This window comes from Triplophysa dalaica, chromosome 11 (genome assembly GCF_015846415.1).
Source record: "Triplophysa dalaica isolate WHDGS20190420 chromosome 11, ASM1584641v1, whole genome shotgun sequence".
NCBI lineage: Eukaryota > Metazoa > Chordata > Actinopteri > Cypriniformes > Nemacheilidae > Triplophysa > Triplophysa dalaica.
Window position 1 is genome coordinate 18,274,187 of NC_079552.1, and position 25,996 is coordinate 18,300,182.

The 25,996-nt window shown below is 38.1% G+C and overlaps 1 protein-coding gene across 6 annotated transcripts in view; it reads left to right on the top strand.

Annotated features, from left to right (window-relative positions):
* Nucleotides 1-25,996, top strand: part of LOC130431205 (KH domain-containing RNA-binding protein QKI) — an 85,671-nt gene that overhangs the window by 50,279 nt on the left and 9,396 nt on the right. For all 6 annotated transcript variants that reach the window (XR_008908177.1, XM_056760082.1, XM_056760081.1 and 3 more), the window contains exon 4: nt 560-703. Coding sequence is in view for 5 of the 6 variants with exons in the window: in XM_056760082.1 (XP_056616060.1) it covers nt 560-703 (144 nt within the window). In the remaining variant the exon portion in view is untranslated. The remainder of the gene's footprint in view (nt 1-559; nt 704-25,996) is intronic.

Below are 25,996 nucleotides of genomic sequence, written 5' to 3' on the forward strand. Positions count from 1 at the left end.
GGAAAGATATTTTTTGAAAATCTGTTTCTATAGATACAAACCTTAGCTACAATACAGCTATTGAACCTTTTTCTTTATTATTACCCTGAGGTAATGACACAGTTCATTCAACACATTTGGGCACACTATATGGGGTAAATTGTTATAGTGGAACCAGCCATATAGGCTTTCCCTGCAAAACGATAAAAAAGTAAAATAAAATAAAACAAATACAACATAGATAATACCCAACCATTGTTTTGGCTAACACATTTGTAGTTAATAAACTGTATAAAGTTGAAATATTTGAACGCATGTGACTACTTACAGTACCCCAACCCTCCTCTACATCATATATTAAAAATTGTATATTTACATAGTCCCAAAGAACATTTACAGTAAGTTTCAACTTTGTCAAGTGTTATTTTCTCCTAAAATCACTTAAATAGATGAGACAAAACAAGTGTTGACATACATTACGTGTATCATTGCAGAGCTATATGATTAATGGAGAATGTAACATATGGATCATAACCTACAACTGTAGCAGTCAATCTAAACCTTGTGTGTTTCTGTCCAGGAGGAGCAGAACAGAGGAAAGCCCAACTGGGAGCATTTAAATGAAGACCTTCATGTTCTCATCACGGTGGAGGATGCACAGAACCGGGCTGAGATCAAGCTGAAGCGTGCGATGGAGGAAGTTAACAAGCTACTCGTGCCTGCGGTGAGTGCCGCTTTTCTCTGGCTGACACACTTCCTGTGGCCCTTTCATTCTTTAACTGAACGCAGAATAACACACGTCATGTTTATTTAAGCTTTCTATGTCATATGTGTGAAATAAACAGGAAGTATGCATTGTGAAGTGACATTACAAGGATGTAAATCACTTTTCTACATAGTATCGGGTTGAAAAGCAACTTTACTGAGTGTACTGTATGTAAGATGTGTCTTTTGCTGCAGTGATTCAATAATAATACTTGCATAATTTGCCATTTCCGTCCACTGTATCATAGCATTATGAGAGAATTCAGCAGATCATTGTGCAAATATCTTATACTGTAAATATCTCACCAGCACTTGCACTTTAAAACCAATTCCGTCTAATAGCACTGCCTGGCGGTTTACTGGAGACCAGAACAGACATGGTTCAGACAGCTTCTTTAAGCACATGATGCCTTTTCCATTAAAAAAAATCATCTTTGTAAAAGAGCGGTTGCGTTTAAATGGCAGCAGAATAGAAAGTATGTGTCTGTGAGTGTACTCGGCCCTTTAAACGTTTCCCCTTTCATTTCCTCTCTTTTTGGTGTCACTTGATGAATGGGAAGTGAAACCTTCTCAAATGTTGTTGTGAAAAGCAGGAAGTGCTGCTCGGGCTACTGGGGTTGAGTAATCCGTCTGGTTTAAAAGAGTTCCTATTGCGTCACTGTCAGAACACATGAACTTGAGAATCAGGTTGTGTGATCTTATAGTAAGAGCATTTAGTTAATGGTCGTTGGATTATAGTGTTGTAGACACATTCCAAGACACTCCGTGTCTCCTAACAGCTCTAGCATGACCAGTAAGTCTCATTGATTTGATTGGCTATGGGGCATTCATTGAGAACACTACTCATGAAGGTTCAGATACACACTGCACACTACATGTCCATTGAACATGTACACTTAGTATTAGGTCATCGTGCTGAATTTGTGTGAGTCTACTAACTTTGACCCATTGTCAGTAAGCAGATGTTTTATTTTCTGCGTGGTGTTCTTAAAAAAAATCATCCACATTTCGGTTCTGAGCTGCATCCTTTTCCTGCTTGTTGATTGTGATTCCAGTGTAAATACATTTATATTGCATTACAGATCTGTGTAGTCTTAGCAATATAAAGACCGATGTAGAAAGACAACAATAATTTAATTGTTTGTTATGGTGTTTTTGGGTAGAGCCATGGTGCACTAATGATTTCTAAGAGCTCATATGAGTCATGATCTTTGTCCCACAACATTTCAGCAATTTGTTTTCAAAAACGTTCACAAATTGTTGTGAAAACTTTAGTTTTTATGGAGTGTTTTTAAAGGCCACACCTTGACAAACTTGTGTGCTTATTTATGCATTTGGCCAAATCCAAAGTGACTCCAAATGCATTTCATGTATACATTTTTATTACTATGATTTCCTGTAGCTCTGTGGTTAGAGCATGGTGCTAGCAATTCCAAGGTCATGGGTTCAATCCATGGTATTGCAGATACTTAGAAACAAAAGTATAGTGTAGGCTAATGCAATGTATAGTATAATGTAATTTCAAAGCTTTGGATAAAAGCATCTGACAAATATGCGTTAATAAAAATGTCAATGTACTTTGGTGTTGCACTGAAAAAAACAACTAGTATTATTTACTTAGTTTTGTGTTTTTTTAAGTTTCTGCACTGTTTTATAGTAAATTTACACATAAAACTATGTGCAAAAATGTTACACTAAAAAATGTAAGAACATTTTCATTTTAAAAACGGTATTCAAAAAAGCTGTGTTCACAATTTAATTTCCCTACCAGTTTTTTTTTACTGGGGCTCAAACCCACAACCTTTACAATGCTAACAGAATGTTAACAGTTGGTTATCGTGATTTAACATTGACCAATACTTCTACATCATATATTAATCTTAGTTTAGGGTTAGGGTTAGGGTTAGATTAAAATCAAAGGGTTAAAATCAAACCTAATGCAATATGAACTAACATGAATAATTGTATTGACCTTAATGAAGATTAACAAAGATTATTAATGGTGTAAAAGTTTTTCATTTTTAGTTCATGTAAGTTGATACATTTGCTCATGCTACCAAATACAACCTTATTGTAAAGTGTTTCAGACTTATATTCTGCCAACAATTCTCTATTTTATTGTCTTTTTAAAAATGAAACCTCATTTTCATATGAGTCACAAATTCTGTCAGTTTAGCTTAGCTTCAAACTTTAAACTTTCCTTTGACGTTTCATAACTATGACCACTGACAGAGTAACCCAAAGACAACACAACCGAATGAAATAGAACAGAATATGACTTGGCCAGCATAGAAAAGATGAAATGTTATTGCTCCAGTTGGCAATCATGGCAACTGCCAACACCTTCAATCGGCTCAGTGAGATTAGTCACACCTCCCCAATCACCGTACCTCCACTCGAGTGGACATAGGCCATGCAGTATACACATAACATTTAACCTGAGCAATTACCTCGCCCGCCACCTAACCCCACCGAGAGAGACCGCCCCTTCCTTATCGATCACAGCCCCACTGCGCCTGTATATGATGTCCAGCAGTACCCTCGCAAATCCCACGGTAAAATCCATTAACACCACGTTTGCTTACAGGGACTTTTCTTAGTCAAATAGTCTAAGATTATTTCCTTTCTGTTTGCGCTAAGATAACAGCCGCCAATGTTGTGCTCCAGCTCCTGTAAAGATCTCTATAATCCCCGCTGAAATTTGCATACTGATTGATCGCGTCTTGAGGCATTTACGTTGTACGTTCTGCCTCTCCACATGTTGGCGGAGCTATCGTCGTACCTTGGGGTTTACGAGAAATGTTCATTTTCAACAGCATATATTACAGACCGTTCCTGCAGAGAACACCGTCACATATAATGCGGATGTCAGTGGGTTGCTTGCTCGCTGGATTGGCGGTCTACCTTCTGGAGAAAGCATGCATTCGGTTAGCATTATACCTGCACACCACGAGTCGTCAGGCGGCCCTTCTCAGTCATCTATTTGAAATCATCATGATAATCGACATCATCACCGTTGCTCTCATCATCATAATCAGCCGCACCGGCAGTAGTGGCAGCAGCCGGTTTGGTGCACGCGGGAAGCCAGTGACCAGCAGGATGCTACTGCCACAGTCAAGAGCAATTATCATCAATGGCTTTGTGACAAATTTATAAAAGCCTTTCCTTCACAATTGCATCTGATTGTGCGGACTGAGGCAGGGTCTCACCAGACTTTCCTGAGCTCTGCTCAACATCGTATGCAGGATGGAGAGCTTGTGTTTTCTTAACTACCAGCATCTACGGTGTGTGCCTTTGTGAGCATTACTAAATATTAGATAAACCACAAAACAATATGTGATTTACTACAAAATATTTGAGAATCGTTCAATCTTATAATACAACTGATCTTACAACCAAAAGTGAGCAATGTGTTCCCAAGGTGGTAAGCATTATTGTCTTGACCTTGAAGTTACTAAACTAGGTCCAAAGTCTATAATCCGTCCCTTGTAAGATGGCGAGTTCAAATTCCTTTCTCCAATCGGGAGATGGGGGTGGACAGTTCCAGCAAACTCTTGCAAATTATGCATTCTTTAAAACTTGCTCTACATAAGTGAAAGCTGTTAACCTCCCACATGTCACTGATGATTCATATTCCTGGAAAATCAGACGTCTCGTGTCACCTCGCTTTGGGTATTTTCAGCTATGCTAAGCTGAGCTAAGACACACAACTTCAGCTCCAAATTACATGCACACCCCGGGGAAAGACAGTTTTAGAAAGGCCCTTATTTAGAACATGAGCCAGTAGGCAGTGTCTAAACCTGCGGTGAGGTGAAGCTCTCGCCGCTATCGGTTAGCTCTTGACGTTTCTCGCTCTTGTCTGTTAGCGGTTGCTAGGCCTAAATGGTCACCGATGAAGGGACTACTTTAATTAAAGTCCTGTCAGTCAGCCGCCCTGCCGTGCCTCCCAGCCTAAAGCCATGACTGATAGAGGCGGCTCTAATTGTAAGGGCTGGAGATAAAGTGAAATTTCAAATTGGGTGGGTAGAGACCACAACAGCGTACTGCACACACACCTCCCCTCTTTTGCGCATGCGGTGGGCCAGATGTACCAGCAGTTGGAGAGGAGGGAAAGTTAAGTAAACAGTGTAGGGCCAGAGGGGGCCGAAATGAAGCCTTGCACCAGGACGGCTCAGATTAGCACAGTCTTTCACTCAAAACTCCCGCTTGGCTGGAGATGGATCTTTCTCATCTCTGAATGCTGGTGTTTGATGCACTTGAGGTTTTATGGTCGTAGTTGTTGTTTGTGTGAAAGGTGTGACTGTGTCTTGCTCATCATCTTTGGATTTTGAGCAAGGATCTTACAATCAACAAACCCATTTTAAACTAAAGTGTAGAGTGTCCCAAACTGTTGTTTGCCCTATGAAAATGAATGATATCTCAAATCCTGTGGCTTTTTCCAAGATAGATATTCAGATGCAGTTGACCCCGAGCTGTATCAATAAGAATATCTCATACAGCAGTGGCCAAAAGTGATGTCCAACTTTGGACAATTGATGTCTTCCTTTTTTTTTTAAATGTATTATTTATGATGCATTAAAAGGCTTATTCATGCTAATCCAACAAACTGTTGGGTCAGTGTGAAACCCGTTGGTGTTTTTTTGGACCAATGTTAATGGAAATTTAGAATGTTCGTTGGTGTTTGACTTTGTTGCAATTTGTTGGGGTTTGTTGGTGTTCGAGTTTGTTGGGGTTTGTTGGATCAATGTGAATTCACCTAAAAATGTTGCATGCTTGTTGCATAGTTGTGCTTGGACTCTAAACTTGGAAAATAATAAAATGTTTGTAGTTTTCATGCAATTTGTCAAGCATTTTTTCTGTATACCAAAAAACATTCCAGGTCTTTTTGGGGAAATACTTTTGTCCAAGAAAGACCTCAACCAAGTTTGGTGTTTTACCCAGTGTCTAACATACATCTCATATTTTGATGGATAACCGTTGGGTCTGTGGTAGGGCTGTCACAATATCACAAATTTACCTCACCATTTTACCTTGACCAAAAGATTTTGCCTTAACAATATTACCATGATATCTATTTTATATGACAAATTCAACTTTAAATTTGTTTACTCTGCGTTTTCTCCTTTTTGGCCATCAAATCAATTTTTATTTTACTTCCACTCAGATGTAAAAATCCATCTGATAGATTACATGCTAAAGTCTAACTCATACATGCTCATTAGCTCCACGGATTGCAAGTGACTGCTGGGAGAAGATTTTAAGAGACTGGGTGGGGTACTCTTAAGTTCTGTTGGGGTATTCCTGTGACGTGCTCTGTAAGCGTGAGTCACACATAACTGAACATCTGCCTGCAATATTACCCGTAAAACCCCTCACATCTCTGTAAGAATGCCTGAGTGCATGTAATAGCAACGGTGGTGCATTGTGGGTGAGCAGAGCAAAGCGTGGCTGTTTGTGCCTCTGTGTTTTTTTTTCTTTTTTGAGAAAGGCAGCAGAATGAAGGGCCCAGTAGTTTGTTGGAGTTTCCATCTGTTCCCTCAACGGCACAATAGGCTCCCTCTTGCATGACATGTTTTTCTGCTTCTTGCTGTTTCTTAGAGTGCACGGCCCAGTTGAAGTGAGAGAGAGAAGCTGAATAGAGCCCATCTTGCTTGGCGGGAATGTGTGTGTGCATGTTGCCTGCCAATGTCTTTCCCTGAATAAGACATGTTGTGATCATTTATGCGCATACACCTTTGGATCCCTCGAAACCGCTGCGTGTTTTCGCCTATTTTTGTGCAGGTTCACACCGCTGTCTTTAGTGGAAAGGTCTCCTTAGGGTTGGTAATGTAGAATGTCGATGGGTGTAACTCCGTGTGTGGTTGCGGCGTACTTGTGAACAGCGGGGACATCTCTCTGGTCACATGAATGAGTTGTCATCCATGACTTTGAGGCTGAGCGAGCATCAAAAGGCTCTTTGACTGCAAGTAGAGTGTGGAAATCCTGAGCGAGGCTCTTTGGCCCTGCAGGTTTGGATAAGGCTACCAGTGGGCCGCTGCTCTCAGTGTCCGGCATCTTTTCTCTTGCGCTCTTATTCAGTTCTGGGCTCTCTCTCTGTGTCCTTCCCCACATCTCTCATGATGTTATTGGGTAACATGTTTTTAGAGCTTGTGTTGGTACAATTGGGTTGCATGGGGAATGGAGGCTAGTTGGGGTTCATGAGGTAGGGAGAGCATTACCAGACAACTTGTTGGGAGTCCCCTTCCTCAAAGGACCGCACAGGGTCATGTGACTGTACTAAAGAAGGGCTTCAATCACCCACCCACCGTCCCTGCTTTCAAATTTTCAAGTCCATTCAAGAACAGGAACACTCATTCATTGGCCTGGATGCAATCTGCAGGCTTTTATATATTTTCTCTAATGATTTTGAGTCGATCTAAACATGCGTTTAATGTATTGAATAAGGCTGAGACTGCTCATCTCTTTTCGATTGGTCAAAGCATGATCAGCAAACAGTTTTCACATCCAAAAATGTAAAAAGAAATTGTTTAAAAATGTTTAAAGAAATTATCAAAATTTATTGAGTATATGCTTGAAACAATACAAATATTTGCCATTTGGGTAAGAAAGAAAAACTTAAATGAAGTAAATAATAAAGAGGTAAAACTTAATTCAGGTTTATTTTTACCCAATTGGTAAATATTTTTTTATTGTTTCAAGCATATACTCAAGTGATTTTTTCGTATAATTTCTTTTGGAAACAAGACATAATTTTAGGTTATTTTGTTTCTCAAGGCTGTCAGAAAAAAGGTATTGTGAATGTACAGTTTTGTTCTTATAGCGAACAATTTAAAAAAAATCTGCCAATATCTGCCATAATGCATATTTCTACCCCATTTCTACCCCCAAGACATATCTTGTCATGTATCTCGATGCAATAACTAATTTGTTCTAGAAAACAAGACAAACATTTTATTTGCAGTGTAAAAGGTTTTGTACTTTTAATTGAAAGTAAGCTATCCTGATTTAGGTATCTTTGGATATTTATCCTTGAAATCAAGACAAAAATACTAAGAAATTCATTTTTAGCTGTGAATGCCTGAAAAACTATAGATAAATTCGGCAGAGCTTTCTTCAGAGATCTGGGTTGGATTTCTTGTGGGTATACTCCTTCATACTCAAACACCAATGTTCCCCTCTGTACTCTCCTTTTGACACAGTAATCCCTGTGTAAATGGCTGAACAGTGTAAAGATGCAGACTCCATGGCCGTTCAGAAATGAATCCAGCTTTCTGCTCTGCTGAGCTCCAATAGAACAGCTGCTTCCAATGGGCACCACGGAAACTAAATGTCACCGGCAAACTAAAGGCTACTGTTCAGAGCTTCTGTCAGCAAACGTCACCTTACTCAACGCTGCGCTTATTCTTTAAAACACTGCTTGACTTTTCCAACGCAGGGTGGCCTTTCTCCTGAAAACACCTAAATCACTTGCTCGTTGTTATCTCCGAAGGTTTCGCTTTTCAGTCTCTGATTTCATGTCATTTCTCCTGGGGTGAAGAAAAAATGTCAAGGGCACATGACAAATGGGACTTTATAATTCTCTAGATTTTCTACAGGCCAGTGCCAACACCACAGTAAAGAGATTTAAATGACAGAATACTGCAGAGTCGATGGCGTGGAACACCATTGGTATTTGGACATTTCCAAGATATGAAACACTTTTGAGGTATGCATGTAAAATATTATTACATTGAATAGATGCATTTTCTATCTGGTTTCAGGAATTGTTGATTTATTTATGGATATTGTTTGTGATATTTCTTAATATAAAAATGTATCAAACACTTTTGTTTGTATCATTATGCCAGTAGCGTAGCAGATCATTAGCCAGCAGCGGTTCAGATCATCCTCAGGAGTTCATTCAGACGGGAAGTTAGTCCTTCTCGATGTTTCCACATGCAGCCTTCAGATAAATAATACACAAACACATGCATTTTTAAAAGGCTAAATTACTCAAATCTGTTTTTGAGACAGTGTGGGACAGACGTGAAGGCTCTGTGGGAGACGCTCTGCTGGAGGAAGAGAATATTCTGTGTGATGTTGAGGAGCACTTTCACTCGCTGCCTCATTCTCAAGGCTTTTTTTAATTCCCCAATCATGCTTTTGCCTCTGTGACCAGCCTTTCTGTCCCTCGTTTTTGTGTATGTGAGAGATCAAAGCTCCTGTTTTATTTGAATGGAGATAATATAGATTGTATTGTAATGTTGCGGGGTTACTTTGGAAGAATGTTTGTTTTTGTAAAGCAATGAAAGTGTGTGAGTTTCACAATGATACAGTGAGTTTTGGGGAGCGCTCTCTCTCGGTTTGACGTCTCCAGATTTGTATGATTGTGTGCTGCCCTACCTAACTGTGTCTTGCTGATAAACCGGCAGCTACAGGCAATACCTGACTTGCTGTTGTCTGATTACAAGAAGCCATATTCTAAACTTAAACAGAAGTGAACTAGACTAATAATGCTTATCATTATTTTAAGAATTTTCTCTCACTTGTACATTTTGCACTCACTGAACCTTTAATTCTTCGTTAGGTAAATTACTTCTCTTTTGAGATGCCTACGTATAATACAAATTTTATTGTAGGGCTGTTTAATACGGGATCAGAATTGTTTCATTATTCTGTATGAATAAACTACGATTCACAAATAAATATAGACAATTTCACAAACATTTTTTAAATCCACATATGCACAAAAAGCGAACCATAAATACATGTTAGACGTTCCACAAAAATAAATGGAATTCACAAAAAAATACAATGAGATTTGCAAATAAAAAATATTTACAAATGTATTTTAATTATGTTTATTTGTAGATCGCCTTCTTCACATTTGTGGATCGCTTTCTGCGCATTTGTGGATCACTTTCTGTGCATTTGTGAATCGCTGCACGCATTTGTGGATCAGTGCACGCATTTGTGGATCAGTGCGCGCATTTGTGAATTGCTCTCTTTGCATTTGTGGATTTTGAAACATTTCTAACGTCAAATCGTGCGCACAATCCACAAATAGGTGGACTCCGCTCACTATCTACGCAAGCCAATCGGTTAACTTCCGCTTTGTTGTCCAATAGGCCACGTTCTAACTTCAGCCAATCATGTTTTGCTCTGCACTAAGATGCAGGGAGCTAACATGGCGACTAGTGGCGGTCTAAAATCTGTGTTATACTAAGAAATGATAATGGCCTCTTCTTTATACTATGTAATGATCGCTTGTTTTCATATACATTGTCCGTATTGTTACATATCTGCTGTATTTAAACGTGTATAACTTGATAACAGCGTGCACGGACTGGAGTGGAAAATCCCGGTGACTAGGGAGTCGGGACTGATTTGGTCTGCTGCCAGCCGTTTTATTGTGTTTATGTTCCAAAGGGCTAAATTCCGATTTTTTGCATCTGTCGGTGTACTACCAGTATACCGATTGCAGAATTAATGTGGGGGAAATCATCAGCATTTTGAATTTCTATGTCATTCATAATTCAAAATAAAACGTAATTTATACAGTCATCTCGATTTATCCCATTCCTGAATGATCTCTGCTGCTATCGCTACACTGTTCTGTTTACTGTCTAACTCTCTGCCATGCCAAAACTATATCATACCTGCCCATATAGCACAATCCATCTGGCTCACGTCTATTTGACGTCTGCATTTACATATGCAAGATACCTGCAATACATAGTTTGCTCATCTGCAATATGTCTCTGAGACATCTGAACGTCTGTTATACGTCTGTTAAAGATCTGGAGATCTGCTGTGTAAAAATATCTGCTAAACATCTTAGAAAGAGCAGCTTTACATCCATTCTAAATCATAAACATCTTAAAGGACGTCTTCTAGATGTCTATATGACGTCTGACAGCAGACATCTCTGAGACGTATTGCAGATGAGCAAACTATGTATTGTAGATGTCTGTAAGATATAAATGCAGACGTCTAATAGACGTAACCAAGATGTATGTGTGCTATCAGGGTGTTATATACATTAACAATAGTAAGCGTAGTCTTTAGTGGCAGCAGCGTAGGTAGACTATATTGCAAGATTATCATGAGGGATAAGTCTGTCCACAATTCTCCACATAGAAATACTGTAGTTGTATAATACATTTACTAAACAGCTCACATAAAGTGACAAGACACAGGTAACAAAATAATAAAAAATGAATATGTAATAGACAATACACATATGAAAAAAAACAATACATGTCAAAAGAGAACCGGATGCTATATTTTATGCATGTGCCACAAGTTATAGGTGCTATAAAAATTGTGTAAGGTAATGGGATAGCTATATTATATATTAAATCAGTAACATATGTATAATAAATAAATATAAGTGTGAGTGAGTAGTTTAGTATTGCACATATTTATTGCACAGTGGGGAGAACATTTAACTGTTCAACTGTTCATGGGGTAGATGGCCTGAGGAAAGAAACATGTCCTATGTTTGGTTGTTTTGGTGCTCAGTGCTCTGTAGCGCTGACCAGACGGCAGCAGTTCAAAGAGATAGTGTGCTGGGTGTGAGGGGTCCAGCGAGATCTTGCGAGCCATTTTACTCGCTCACTCTGGATGAGTAAAGTTCTTGCAGTGCTAACAGTAGTCTACCAGTGATTCGCTCAGCAGTCCGAAATATCCGCTGTAGTATTCGGAGTTTGTATGTGTCCCGAGCATGTTCACTGAAATTGAGAGAGAATAGGCTATGTCGCTTCTATATGCAGCAAGTTTTAAATGACTTCATCGATCAACACAAAATTACAATGCTCGATCACTTCAATTAACTTGAACTCAACTCAACTCTCAACTCAACTTTATTTATATAGCGCTTTTTACAATTTTCATTGTTACAAAGCAGCTGTACATGAGACACATTTAATACAAGTATGAATTCTAAAGCAGCCCCCCCGGCCAGGCAGATAGTGCAAAACAATATGCAAACGGTGGTGAGGAACCCAAAACTCCCATCGAGAAAAAAAACCTCAGGGGAACCCAGGCCCAACCAGGGGATTCCAGTTCCCCTCTGGCAAAAGCTGCTGCCTCTGCACAAGCTCATCAGTGCTTGCACAACAAGGCTTAATAAAAATATAAAAATTAAAGATTATCATTAACAATCTAATAGCATTTGAAATGTTGTAGAAAAAAACAAAGTTGTCGCGTCCTTTATCCAGCTCTATCCTCTTAGCACTTGTCAGGTCACCGCTTCCCATTCTCAGCTCTGCCATCAGGTCTGGGCATGAACTGCATCCTGCGGTAACCTTGGAACAAAGAGACAAGACTGGCTGAGAGTAGAGTACTGTTCTGCACTCTTTGATGCAACAAGTACATCATTTGTTGTTGGATGTGTTCCTGGTTCCGGTTGATCTAAATAATGCAGCCTAAATCCTCTGAGGATTAATATTATGGAGGTGTAGTGTATGCAAGATTAAAAAGATGAGTCTTTAGTCTAGATTTAAACTGACAGAGTGTGTCTGCCTCCCGGACCGTGCAGGGAAGAATATTCCAAAGTTTAGGCGCTAGATAAGAAAAGGATCTACCACCTGCACTTGATTTTGAAATTCTAGGTATTACCAACTGACAGGACCCCTTAGAGCGTAATGTACGTGGTGGTCTGTAATACAATAGAAGTTCATTCAAATACTGCGGCGCTAGACCATGTAGGGCTTTATAGGTAATAAGCAAGATCTTAAAGTTAATGCGATGCTTTATAGGTAACCAGTGCAAGGTTGACAGAACCGGGGTTATATGCTCATACTTTTTTGTACGTGTAAGAACTCGAGCTGCCGCGTTTTGAACCAGTTGCAGTTTTTGTAATAGGCCCGCAGGGCAACCACCTAGAAGTGCATTACAGTAATCTAGTCTTGATGTCATGAATGCATGAATTAATTTCTCTGCATCTGACAGTGACAGCATATGACGTAATTTAGATATATTCTTAAGATGGAAAAATGCAATTTTACAGGTGTTTGCGACATGGCTTTCAAATGAGAGAGTACTGTCAAATACAACGCCAAGATTCTTAGCTGATGACGAGGATTTTATGGAGCATCCGTCAATCGTTAAGCAGTATTCTTGGTTGTTACGCATAGCAGTTTTCGGTCCAGTAAGTAACACTTCTGTTTTGTCCGAGTTTAGTAGTAAAAAATTGTTACTCATCCACATTTTTAAGTCAACTATGCAATCCTTTATTCGATGAAACTGCTGGGTTTCATGAGGCATCGAGGAAATATAAAGTTGAGTATCATCAGCATAACAGTGAAAGCTAATTCCGTGTCGCTTTATTATATCTCCTAGAGGTAGCATGTATAATGCGAAGAGCAGGGGTCCCAAGACTGAGCCCTGTGGTACACCGTACTGGACTTGTGATTTGCGGGACACCTCATTGTTTATTGCTACAAATTGAAAACGGTCGGATAAATAAGACTTAAACCATTTCAATGCTATTCCGTTAATGCCGACGTAATTTTCGAGTCTATGTAGAAGTATGCTGTGGTCAATGGTGTCAAATGCAGCACTGAGGTCTAGCAGCACCAATAACGAAATACAGCCACGGTCAGACGCTAAAAGCAGATCATTTGTAACTCTGATCAAAGCAGTCTCTGTACTGTGACATGCTCGAAATCCAGACTGGAATTCATCATTAATGTCATTCCTTTGGAGGAAGGAGCATAATTGAGTTGAAACTACTTTTTCCAGAACTTTAGATATAAAAGGTAAATTCGATATAGGCCTGTAATTCCCTAGTTCTTTAGGGTCGAGTTTGGGGTTTTTTAAAAGAGGCCTTATAACAGCCACCTTAAATGCTTTAGGCACATGTCCTAATGTCAGAGATGAGTTAATAATACTAAGAAGAGGATCTATAATTTCGGGGAGCATTTCTTTCAGTAGTTTTGTAGGTATAGGGTCTAGCATGCATGTTGATGATTTAGATGATTTAATGATTTTAGACAGTTCATCGTGATCTACTGTAGAAAATAATTGCAATTTCTCCTTAGGGTTGCTGTAGTTAGTTTGTTCAGCGGATTTCACTACAGGTTGCATTGTTATAATTTTTTCTCTTATATCTTGGATTTTACTTGTGAAGTAGTTCATAAATTCATCACTGTTATGCTGATAATCAGAATCTGACGTCGATGACGACTTATTTTTTGTTAATTTAGCCACGGTGTTAAATAAGAACCTATGGTTGTGATGGTTTTCCTCTATTAGTGTTGAAAAGTAGGCGGATCTAGACGTTTTTATTGCATTCCTGTAATTTCGAGTACTATCCTTCCATGCTATACGAAATACCTCTAAATTCGTTTTCTTAAAGTTGCGCTCCATTTTACGGGATGCTTTTTTTAGAGTCTGAGTGTGTTCATTATACCACGGTGTTGGGCTGCTATTTTTAATTTTCTTTAAACGCAGAGGAGCAACTGTGTCTAATATTTCCGAGAAAGTAGAGTTAAAATTTTCAATAGTAGTGTCAAAATCGTCAACGTTATTACTCATGCTGGATATTTTAGACAATTCAGGCAGATTATCGAGAAACGCATCTTTGGTAGTTGAAGTAATCGTTCTACCATATTTGTAACAAGGAGTTTGATTTGCAGCCGTAGGCCATTGAAGCAAACATAATATCAGATAATGATCCGAAATATCTTCACTCTGCTGAACGATTTTAACATCGTCCACATTTATACCATAAGAAAGTATTAAATCTAAAGTATGATTACGAAGGTGAGTGGGTCCTGACACATGTTGACTAACGCCCATGGAGTTAAGAGTGTCTTTGAAAGCCAGTCCCAAGGCATCTGTATCATTGTCTACATGGATATTAAAGTCACCGACGACAAGGACTCTATCTGCGGCCAGTACTAGTTCTGATAAGAACCCACCAAAATCTTTAATAAAATCTGTGTGGTGCCCTGGAGGCCTATATACAATAGCTAGAATAAATTTTAAAAATGTTTTGTCCTTAGTATTAGGTGTCGATACGTGAAGTACCATGACTTCGAAAGAACTGTACTTAAAATTAGACTTCTGAGAGGTAATAAAAGAATTCTTGTAAAGTGCAGCGACACCTCCCCCTCTACCTTTTAGACGAGGCTCGTGTTTATAGTAATAATCATGGGGAACGGATTCATTTAGAGTAATAAAATCATCTGGCTTTAGCCATGTTTCTGTCAAACAAAGCATGTCTATTTTATGATCGGTTATCAAATCGTTAACAAAAAGTGCTTTATTTGAGAGAGATCTAATATTAAGCAATCCGAGTCGTAACAGCTGATTATCTGTATTTTGTTCATGTTTGATTTGTTTAACGTTTATTAAATTACTTTCAAGAGGTTTACGCAATATCTTATGTTTGCTAATCCGGGGGACAGACACAGTCTCTATTTTATGTTGTTTGTAAGAAGGGATTATTTTAGCAATAAAATAATTGCTAAAACGTTTAGCAATCTTTAAAAGCACGTCTCTTGATGACGCGGAAGAGCCATTTTTTTGTTAACAGACTGATTCGAGCCTACCTGAGCATGCTTGTTTTTTTGTAAACGAAATCAAGTAAAACAAAAGAATTGCCTTTTAATTGCAGGTCACTGGCATTGTAAACCAAAATCAACCGATCCCGTGATCCCGGAACACCTTCCGCATATTTTCGGGGATCTCTGTATGAAAATAGCTTTACTGAAATGCCCAGTAATGTCCAGTGCCTTTTGTGCATTTGTATGGAGAACTCATTCATTTGTACAATTGACTTCAATTCATTTTTATTTGGCAGTTTCATATTTTGCTTCATACTTTTTTCAGCGAAGAAAAAGTTGTGGTGCCTCCCTTGCATTCTTAATGCCCCCGTTGTGCTTTTATTTGCCATTAAATAATGGAAATAAACAGTATTTTAAAGCTGTCCTATATGTCATTTAAAAAGGCAGCAATATATACATAATTATAACCCAACAATAATTCTTTATTCAGCACCAGGTAAAATGGAGACGTTTATCGTTTAACATGCTACTGAGAGCACTGACACGTCCATTATTATCAACTACAGTAAATTGATTATCTGCAGTTGAAGCCTATACCAATATTTACTATGTTAAGGTTCGAAAACACAAATTGTATAGGCTACATCATTTACTTTTGGGGTTGAATTTAAGAATATATTGTGTGCACAGATCATAGTAAAAGAATCGACATCCTTTGTCATGGCAGAGAGTTAGACAGTAAACAGAACAGTGTAGCAATAGCAGCAGAGATCATTCAGGAATGGGATAAATCGAGATGACTGTATAAATTACGTTTTATTTTGAATTATGAATGACATAGAAATTCAAAATGCTGATGATTTCCCCCACATTAATTCTGCAATCGGTATACTGGTAGTACACCGACAGTTGCAAAAAATCGGAATATAGCCCTTTGGAACATAAACACAATAAAACGGCTGGCAGCAGACCAAATCAGTCCCGACTACCTAGTCACCGGGATTTTCCACTCCAGTCCGTGCACGCTGTTATCAAGTCATACACGTTTAAATACAGCAGATATGTAACAATACGGACAATGTATATGAACACAAGCGATCATTACATAGTATAAAGAAGAGGCCATTATCATTTCTTAGTATAACACAGATTTTAGACCACCACTAGTCACCATGTTAGCTCCCTGCATCTTAGTGCAGAGCAAAACGTGATTTGCTGAAGTTAGAACATGGCCTATTGGACAACAAAGCGGAAGTTAACCGATTGGCTTGCGTAGATAGTGGGCGGGGTCCACCTATTTGTGGATTGTGCGCACGATTTGACGTTAGAAATGTTTCAAAATCCACAAATGCACAGAGAGGAAACCACAAATGCGCGCACTGATCCACAAATGCGTGCACTGATCCACAAATGCGTGCAATGATTCACAAATGCACAGGAAGCGATCCAAAAATGCGCGGAAAGCGATCCACAAATGTGAAGAAGGCGATCTACAAATAAATATAATTAAAATACATTTGTAAATATTTTTTATTTGCAAATCTCATTGTATTTGTTTGTGAATTCCATTTATTTTTGTGGAACGTCTAACATGTATTTATGGTTCGCTTTTCGTGCATATGTGGATTTAAAAAATGTTTGTGAAATTGTCTATATTTATTTGCGAATCGTAGTTTATTTATACAGAACAATGAAACAATTCTGATCCCATACTTTAATGATTAACCGTGATTAATCGCATCCCTAATAAATGTTTGTGTTTACATAATAGCCTATATGTCTGTGCACTGTGAATATTCATTTTGTATTTAAACACACACAGGTATATATTTACGAAAAATAATAAATATACATGTACGTGTACATATAAATATGCACAGTGCACAGACATATATTATTATGTAAACACAAAGTTTTATTCTGGATGCAATTCAATGCGATTAATCATTGAACAGCACTTAATTTTCTGTATTTCAGTGGTTAGAGCATGGCGCTAGCAACGCCAAGGTCATGGGTTCATCATGGGTACATCTTACACATCCATTTTACTTTGTGTTACTGTTGTTTATGTTCTGCATAAGAGATGAGGATTTTATTTGACACCGGCTGCATTTGTATGCGCACAGACACGCACACGTTTTGGCACCTGGGACACTTGCAGTACTTTCCCAATTAACATGAAAGCTCATGTGTGGGGAAGTGAGAACTCTCCCACAGGTTTGCAGCTCAATTTGATGCATGTTTACATACCGCTTCTCTAAATGTAAAGGCTTGAGCGATACATACACAGTTCTCTCTCTCCTACTCTCTGTTTTTTTTTACCAGTCTGTGACCCTGAGTATTTTCCCTCACATCCAGGAAAGGCTACTTCCCTGCCTTTCACTGAAATAACCTGCGGTTTAATTTTAACATGTGCGTGTGTTCAGACAAAGAATGGGGTCCATGATCTTTGTGCTCATTTCTGTGGCTAAATTTAACCTGCGGTTTTAGTGGAACCTGAAAACTTTTAATTTAAACTCATGTACTGTACTCACAGTCAGATTTCAAGCTCTGACAATTATGAAACTGTTAAAAGAAACTTTGCCCATGGTGTTCCATAAATAGCTTTGAGTTTATCTAAATACCCTGGGATGTGCATATGGTAAAGTACCATGGGATATTTTTAAGTTACATAGAAATATTTTTATCAGACATGACACCGTGGTAATACAGAACCACATTTTTGTTTGAAATAGCTTGTAATAACTTAATTCATGAGTACGTTAGTAACCCAGAGCATAGTATATATTAAATGACTTTCAGAAAGAAAAATCACAGATGAGATCTGTGTTATATCTCAGGTTATTTATGAGAGTTTCAGAAGAGATGTCAACAATGTCAAAAAACTGAGCTCAGATTTGTCAAATCGGCAATCAAAAGTCAATATTACTAAAGATCTCAATATCAACGCATTTCTCATCCAATTTTGAGATTGTTTTACCTCAACAATCTACATTCATTTTACACCTCCACACTTGTGTATTTGAACAGTTCTCTCATTTGTTTCTTTTTTATTTCTCCTAAGCCGTTTTTAGAGAAACCTTTGAGACTAAGTCAAAACCAGTGTTGGGTAAGTTATTTGAAAAAGTAATTAATTACTAGTTACTTATTACATATTCAATAGTGTAAGTAGATTATTGTACAAATTACTCTCTCCATAAAGTATTTAATTAATTATTACTAATTACTTTCTATATCCTATATCGACCTAGATTAGTTAAGTGATTCAAGATAGACATGAAACGGCTCTTTTAATTCATTCAAATAAATAATATGAAACTACATAATGCATTATTATCAACTGACCAAAGTATTACAAATGTGAGAATTATACATTAAAGCATAGATTTTAAAGTCAGACTTTATACCACTATTGCACACACACACACACACACACACACATATATTACACAAAGTATTTAGTTGAATTACATCAGAAGTAACTGGAACTAAATTACAGAAAATTTAGAGTAATCCTTTACACCTAACACTGATTGATACATAAATGAAACCCATTAAATCTCTTGAGCTGTGAAAGAGAAACCTATGAGCAATAAAATGTTCCTGTGGGTTATCACTACAGTTGTTTTAGTGGACCGTCATGCTGTTTCTTCTCTCTATGGCACAATATGATGATCTCAGGTTAATTTTGTTCTTAATTAACAAGTGCTCATCATACCTAACAAGTCAATTACAAGAGGTACAGCAAGCAGGCAACATAAATATTGGATTAAGCCGTAATTACACTCATTAAACAGTTTTTATCTCCCAAATGACTATAAGAGTTGTGTATCTGTGAGCTTGTGAAAGGAGTAGTTCACCTTCAAAATGAAAATTCTGTCATCATTTACTCACCCTCTTCTCATTTCAAACCTGTATGACTTTCTTCCTTATGCAGAACTCCTTATGCAGAAGTGAGAGATGGTGGTCTAGTGGGATAAACCACTGAACTGATAAATCAAAAGGTTGCTGGTTCGATCCCAGCAGCCACCACCAGTGTATCCTTGAGCAAGACACTTTACTCCATGTTGCTCCAGGGGGATTGTCCCTGTAATAAGTGCACTGTAAGTCGCTTTGGATAAAAGCGTCTGCTAAATGTAAATGTAAACTCAAAAGAAGATATTTTGAAAAAAAACAGAACAGTAAAGTCCCCCATTCGCTTCTCTTCTATGTACAAAAACCAATGCAAGTGAATGGGGCGCTGTCAACAACATTCTTCAAAATTGACACAACAGGACAAACCCTGAAACTAATGGGAATTATTTTTCGCCACTGATTTTACATGCATTATATTGAATAGAGAAGAGGTGTTTTGTACGTTTTTCTGTCCTGGTTAATGTGTTCGATTCGCAAGATTTTGTATCCACTTTCACCTTAAAGTGCCATCAAACATTGCTTGAACATTACAGGGCAACATCGGCTCCTGTGGCGTTAATTTGGGGCGAGACTTCGTCTTATTACAGTTTTTCTCGATTGCTAACACACAATTCATGAAACAATTCACCATTTTCTGACGACTATAAACACATTCTCAGCACAACAAACCAACTTGTACAAACCCCACATAAAAACAGCCTAAATTTTCCAAGATTTGACCATGTTCTCATTCAGATAACACAAACACACAATATAATGACCTGAAGTTTCATGATGTAAACTCAAATAGCGCACATTTGTCCATAAGTAAACATTCAGTAGCAAAACTGAAGACACACACATCAGAATCTCAGGGTCCAAATGTGCATTTGTAGCTTTTGTTTAACCTGTTTCCTATTTTTTGGAAGAAAATAGTATACTTTTACGAAATTGGGCCAAAGATGCAGAGGATTGAGGATATATTTCCTCCTATTGACAAATGGCTTCACTGTATTGTTTCCTTTATCTTCTCTGTAAGTCACTTTGGATAAAAGCATTTTCTAAATGCCTGAATGTAAATGAGTTTTGTGCAGTTGTGTTCTGTATTGTGTTTCATGACCAGTTCAAATTGTTCAGGTCGTCTTGATCTACTTTACAGTAGTGTAATGTTTTATTTAATTTTTTTCCTAAAGCTCATTCTTGCATTTTGCTCTATGTGCACTCTGTTATGTTGTATAGTCTAATAAACAGCAAGCTGTCAAATTATTCTTGAATCTCAAGAAGAGATTTTAGTAACAGTGTTTTGAGTTGATCTCATCAGTGTCTCAGACTATGTTGCAGTGTGGGTGTCTCTGAGGGCTTGTGTGTCATATCTGGGGGAAATGTTGGGGTATTCGGCAAGGTTGAATGGTTTTGAGAAGAGAGCTTCATTTTGACCTGAAAAAAGGATGTTTGGGGAATTGGTTATGTTAAGGATATATGTTTACTGTTTTGAGAATTCAAGGCATAATTTTAAGAAATGTGTTTAAGCAATCGAGAAAAACTGTAACAGCAGATGGGGAGAGTGTTAAAAAAGATTACTTAATTATTTTGGCACAGAATTCATCCACTTCACCTTTAATATGCCAAGATCATTTAAGTTACTGTGCTTCTTTTATTTAGTAAAAAACCTTAACAAGTTATGCTAAACCCGATCGACACATCTTTGTACTAAATATCAGCATTTTGTTGTACATGCTCATTAACAGCATCTCTGCATGAAGTTGAAGGCCTAATTCTTATGCGTAAAATCTCAGAGGAAGACACGTGGTGCTCGGGGATAGGGTGAGATAAACCAGCAGGTTCCGGTGCGACTTGGAGGGACAGGAAGAACTGCCGAGAGGATGAGGCGTCTCTGTGGCTGGAAGCCAGTGGGTCGTGTCTTATGTGTTGTACGAGAACAGCTGCGCTCTCTGCGAGTGGGACGGCTTCTTGGAGCGCAAGCGTCCGGTTTTTAGTCAGCAGGTCCTCATTCGGCCAATTGAAGCACCTCTCATTCTTTCAGCCATCCCGTTCGGCCAATGTCAGTCCGAGCGTTATTTGACACGCTCCACTTATGTCTCTGCCCTTGAGAAATTGTTGCTTACAAGATAAAGTGTGTAATAGAATAAAGCACGTAGAAGTATAAAATTGGATCATATTTTGTGTTGTTACAGAGAAAGCAATCACTTGAGTGCTTTGCTTTGCTTTGATTTGTTTTGAGGGAGAGTGAGGGAGAGAGAGAGGGGAGGGAAAGAGAGACGAACATTAACATTGCAGAGGACAGTAGTAACAAAGAAGAGAAAAACTACTAAAATGAAAAGAAAATAACAGGTTTAAGGACCTAGCGACAATAGTGCTTAGTGTCTCTCTACTTTCGAACATAACTATTAATCGATCTGAAAAAATACAGACATATAGCAAAAAATATATATGGCACCCCATCCTTCAAAGATACTTCTAACTGGCCACTAAGGTCCAGTCCTTCAATCCTTCAATGCAATCTAATGCACTGTGACATGACATTGTAAAAGACAATCTAATCATATATTTTCGAAATCACTTTTAATAAACATTGTTACCTAAATTTTGAAATATGTTTTTTTATTACGGAAAAGTAACAGTAATTATTTTTATCTTGTTATACAATATATGGAGTATTTTATGTCATGTTTGAGTAAACTGTGTTCTTCAGCTGATGTGACATGATGCTGTGGCACACACATTGGCCCTGTCCCAAAATGCTGCCCTCAACTCTAACTGTCCTCTGAATTTACACTTTGATGACGTACTGAGGCCATAAAGGGGGCGTTCTAAAATATGTATGATTATCAAGTGCTCTGTTGTTTCATCTGTACTAAGTGCTTCTGTTGGGACAGAGCCATTGTAGAGCCTTTCAAATCAGTCACCTAAAAGAAATCGTTTCTTAGGATTCATCTCGTGAGGCACTTTCATTTGTACATGGCAAAGAAGCTGACTGGGTTTTGTTTCGGAGCTTTGGAGAGAGAGATGAAGAGGCAGCCCTGACAGGGCAATGATGGAAAGTTGTATGCTGGCAGGCATTGTGTAGTAAAGGTCATTGTGATCCCAGTCTGAATAGCTCCAAAGTGATTCCTCTTTATGCAAGCAGACTTTAAAAGCATTTTACATTCCCTGACCAGAGCGCACACATACACAGTACCAGCAGGAAGTTGCATCATGTGAAGCAAAGAGACCCAGGCATGTGTAAAATGCATACGTTTCATTTAAAGTAAGCAATTTAAAAATATAAATAGGCAGATTTTTATCTCTAGAAAAAAATAAATGATGTTTTAATATTTAAAAAGCTCTAATACAGTTTTAATGATCTGAGCTATAAAAATAAAACATGATTACAAGAAATATCATATTGCTACATGTTCAGTTGTGTTTAACAATCTTGTTCATCAACGTAAAGCAGTTGAAGCAGTCTGATTTGCCTGTGTGTCTTTGTTGAAAACCCGCTTGGCAAAGCGAGAATTTGATTTAGCACCTTTGCCATCCCAGGGCCTCCTTTATATTAAACTGAAATGGAGATCATTGGCGTTCCCTTCGAGGGCTGGCGGCCGCACTGATACTCATAAGCATGGCAGCTCTGGTGCACAGAGGCACTTTGTGTTGTCAGTGTGGGGCTCTGTGTACGGTGTGAGCAGGAAGAGCCCGCGGCAACACTGCTGAAGACGGAGAGAGATGAGAATTGAAAGATGGATGAAAGGGAGATAGTAAAGAGGAAGAGACTAGAAAAAAATGAGCGTCAACGAAACAGAGATTGTCATTGTGTTACATTATGATGTCATCTATATTGACACCAGAAAAGGGCCGGCTAAAGCATTACAGAGTGAAAAATGTAAAGTAAAATGGAAGTCGCTCTGTCTGTGGTGCTAGGTTGTATGTGGGTAATGATACGGACTGATGTTTAAATTACTGCCTGAGAGAGAAAGTAAGCATAAGATCCCAGCCCGAAGCTTCTCAGCATGTTTTGATGACATCACAGCACCTCTCACTGGCACACAAGTGATACTGCAGGCCTGAAAACTTTGTGAATGAATCATAAAAATTAAACCACATTTTTTAACTTTTAAGTACACTACCTCTATTATGAGTATGTAACACTTTTAACATATAGTATGCATTATTCTACACCAGCTGTATGCTGGGATGGCATTCTGAGCACAGCTTTTAACTACCGCCTTACATCAGTAAGACCAAACCTCACTTAACCTTCACAAAGCCTTCAAAACAATGAAATCAATTTTGCGGCATCCCCGTTAACTGTCAGCGCTAATAAAGCATGTGCGATAACAGTTTTAGATGCAGCTTTTAGTATATATATTTAAAAAAGTTCTGTTATTTTGGTCATCTTCAAAAGGAGTTTTCGCCCAAACTTTCTGGTCTCTCTCCAGGTTCCCATAAGTTATACGTGTGGCTCTCAGCAGTCGGGCCGATGCTCTCAGGGGCCTCTCTGGCAAGGACGGAGCACATTAGGCTGATTAAATAAAGACAGAGAGTGATTTATAACGGCTGTTCCTCGCTCTATTCATCAGCAGGCTCTTGACTTAATAAAGTATTGATATTTAGACACACAGGGAGCGGGCTGTGTGTTTCAGTGGTGACATGAGGGCAGGAGGGACCCGGGACCTTAGAAGAGCTGTTCTGCAGGGCTGTAAATACATCTCCACACGGCATAAACAAAGGATTCCTGGGTATCTCTGATCTCATGGCCATTCAAATGAGTAGTGGCAATGTTCAGAATGCTGTTTTTACAGTATAATGTATATCTGTGTGCCTACACTGTATAATCTTTATTGTGCTCAGCATGCTCATTTTCTCTAGCATTATATTACCTGTGTGACCTAGCACATTTGGTTGTGCGGTTTACAACAGACAACACTGCATGATATATTGTATCCCATGATGCAATACGCTTGAATTTAGCTGCCTTTTCTAAAAGAGTCAGAATTAATATCCTGCACAGTTTGTAATTTATCATTTAAACAGGAATTAAAAATAGAAATAGACATTGTTTGGATTAAGTACACATAATTGGATTAATAAAGCTGCAATTTGTAACGTTTCCTGTTAAAAATGAAAACAAATAATCTGTTATTTTGATAATATTACATATCAAATATCAAGATCAGTACAAAGTCAATATACAGTGTTCAAACAGTTCAACAGTCTTATGATCTCACCTTGATTCACAATGGAGTTGGGATGAAACAATATCAAAATCTCACTGTGCGATAATACCTCAGTGTACAGTCTCCCGTGCTGTATTTATTGCGATATGTACAATGACAAATTATGACTTGGAAACGTGCCATAAGCATCCTCTTTTCTTTATCCTCTTAGCATAACTGTTGCTTAGAACTATGAGTTATAGTATGAGATGGATCCTAAAAATCTCTTTTAGACAATAAAATAATTGCAAAGTTAACATCTATTGTTTTTTCTAACATTTTCTATGTTAGGCCTGGAAGACCTATCATTTCACACAGTCATGTAACCACGATAATATTGAGATAATTTAACATAATATCGATAATATTGTAACATTCCTACAATGGAGTTTACATAAGTGATTTGTAATTTCAGCTGTTGGGTACAGTTTCGTGGAAAATGTCAGTTTAAGGTCATTTGACATAAAGACACAGATTCAAAAAGTAAAGTAAGTTGCAATTTTATGTTTCAAACTGAGATGGCAGTAAAAGGTAGGCTATTGCAGCATTAAACATTAAACACGATGAGGTCATGTGACAACAATGTAGCTTACAACTGTTATTTTTAGCATTGGGGACTAAGGAGCTGTGTCCACCGAGGCGTTTCTGCCTGCGTACTGCATGTTATTTCAATTGTTTCCATCGGAATAGCCTCGTTTATTGAAAACGACAGCCGCTGACGTTTTTCTCATGTTAGCCGAAGGTCGCCTGGGTGCCCAATGCTCAACTAGGTGCAGAACGCTCAGCTCATATGGCGTTTTCAGTCAAACGTTTTCAGCTGCACAAAAACGCCTCGGTGGACACAGCCCCTAATGCTACGCTCGAAACACCTCCGATTTAGAACATTTCCAACCTCAAACCAGGAAATAACATCTGGAGTTATACTGTGTTCAAGACAACTCGGATTTCAGGTATTCCCAACCTAAATCCTAGAAATGCACAAAGTTACTTATCAGATTTATTTGACGTCATGAACAAGATGATGGCTAGCTCTTCGCAACCTTGTGTGAACCATCAAAAACATTTTAACTGTTTTTACAGCACATAATATGTTTGAACATGAGCGTTAAAGTATCCACAAATGAACAAATGCCTACATTTGAATGGCTACCATATATAACAATAACCTATAATTCTCTTATGCTGCATCCCATGTAATTTGTTTATATCAGTGATGTGCGTTTTTGCACGTTGCAATTTAACAATTAATTTCATAATCATACATTACAATACAAATGAAAGAGTGGTGTACAAAATAAAATTAATTTAAATATTTTGTTGTTTAAAAGCTTTTCGTTTTGATGCTTTAATCATTTTATGACAGTATGTCCAACAAAAGGATAACAGGGAAAATAAATAGTCTTCTATTTAAGGTCAAAATGTAGTTTTTAAATATAAAATATTTTTTTTGGTCTGGTCCTATTTTTTGTCTACAATTGAAAACCGTTTATGGTCTTACCTTTATTATTAAACGAAGTCCATGCACCTATCCTTCTTCACGAAAATCTCTGTCACTTTGTTTTCTCATATCTGCCCCTTTAAGTTGCGGCACGGTAACTGTCTGCCTCACCTTGTACCTTTTCACTGCGGTTTTATGTCCGATTAGCA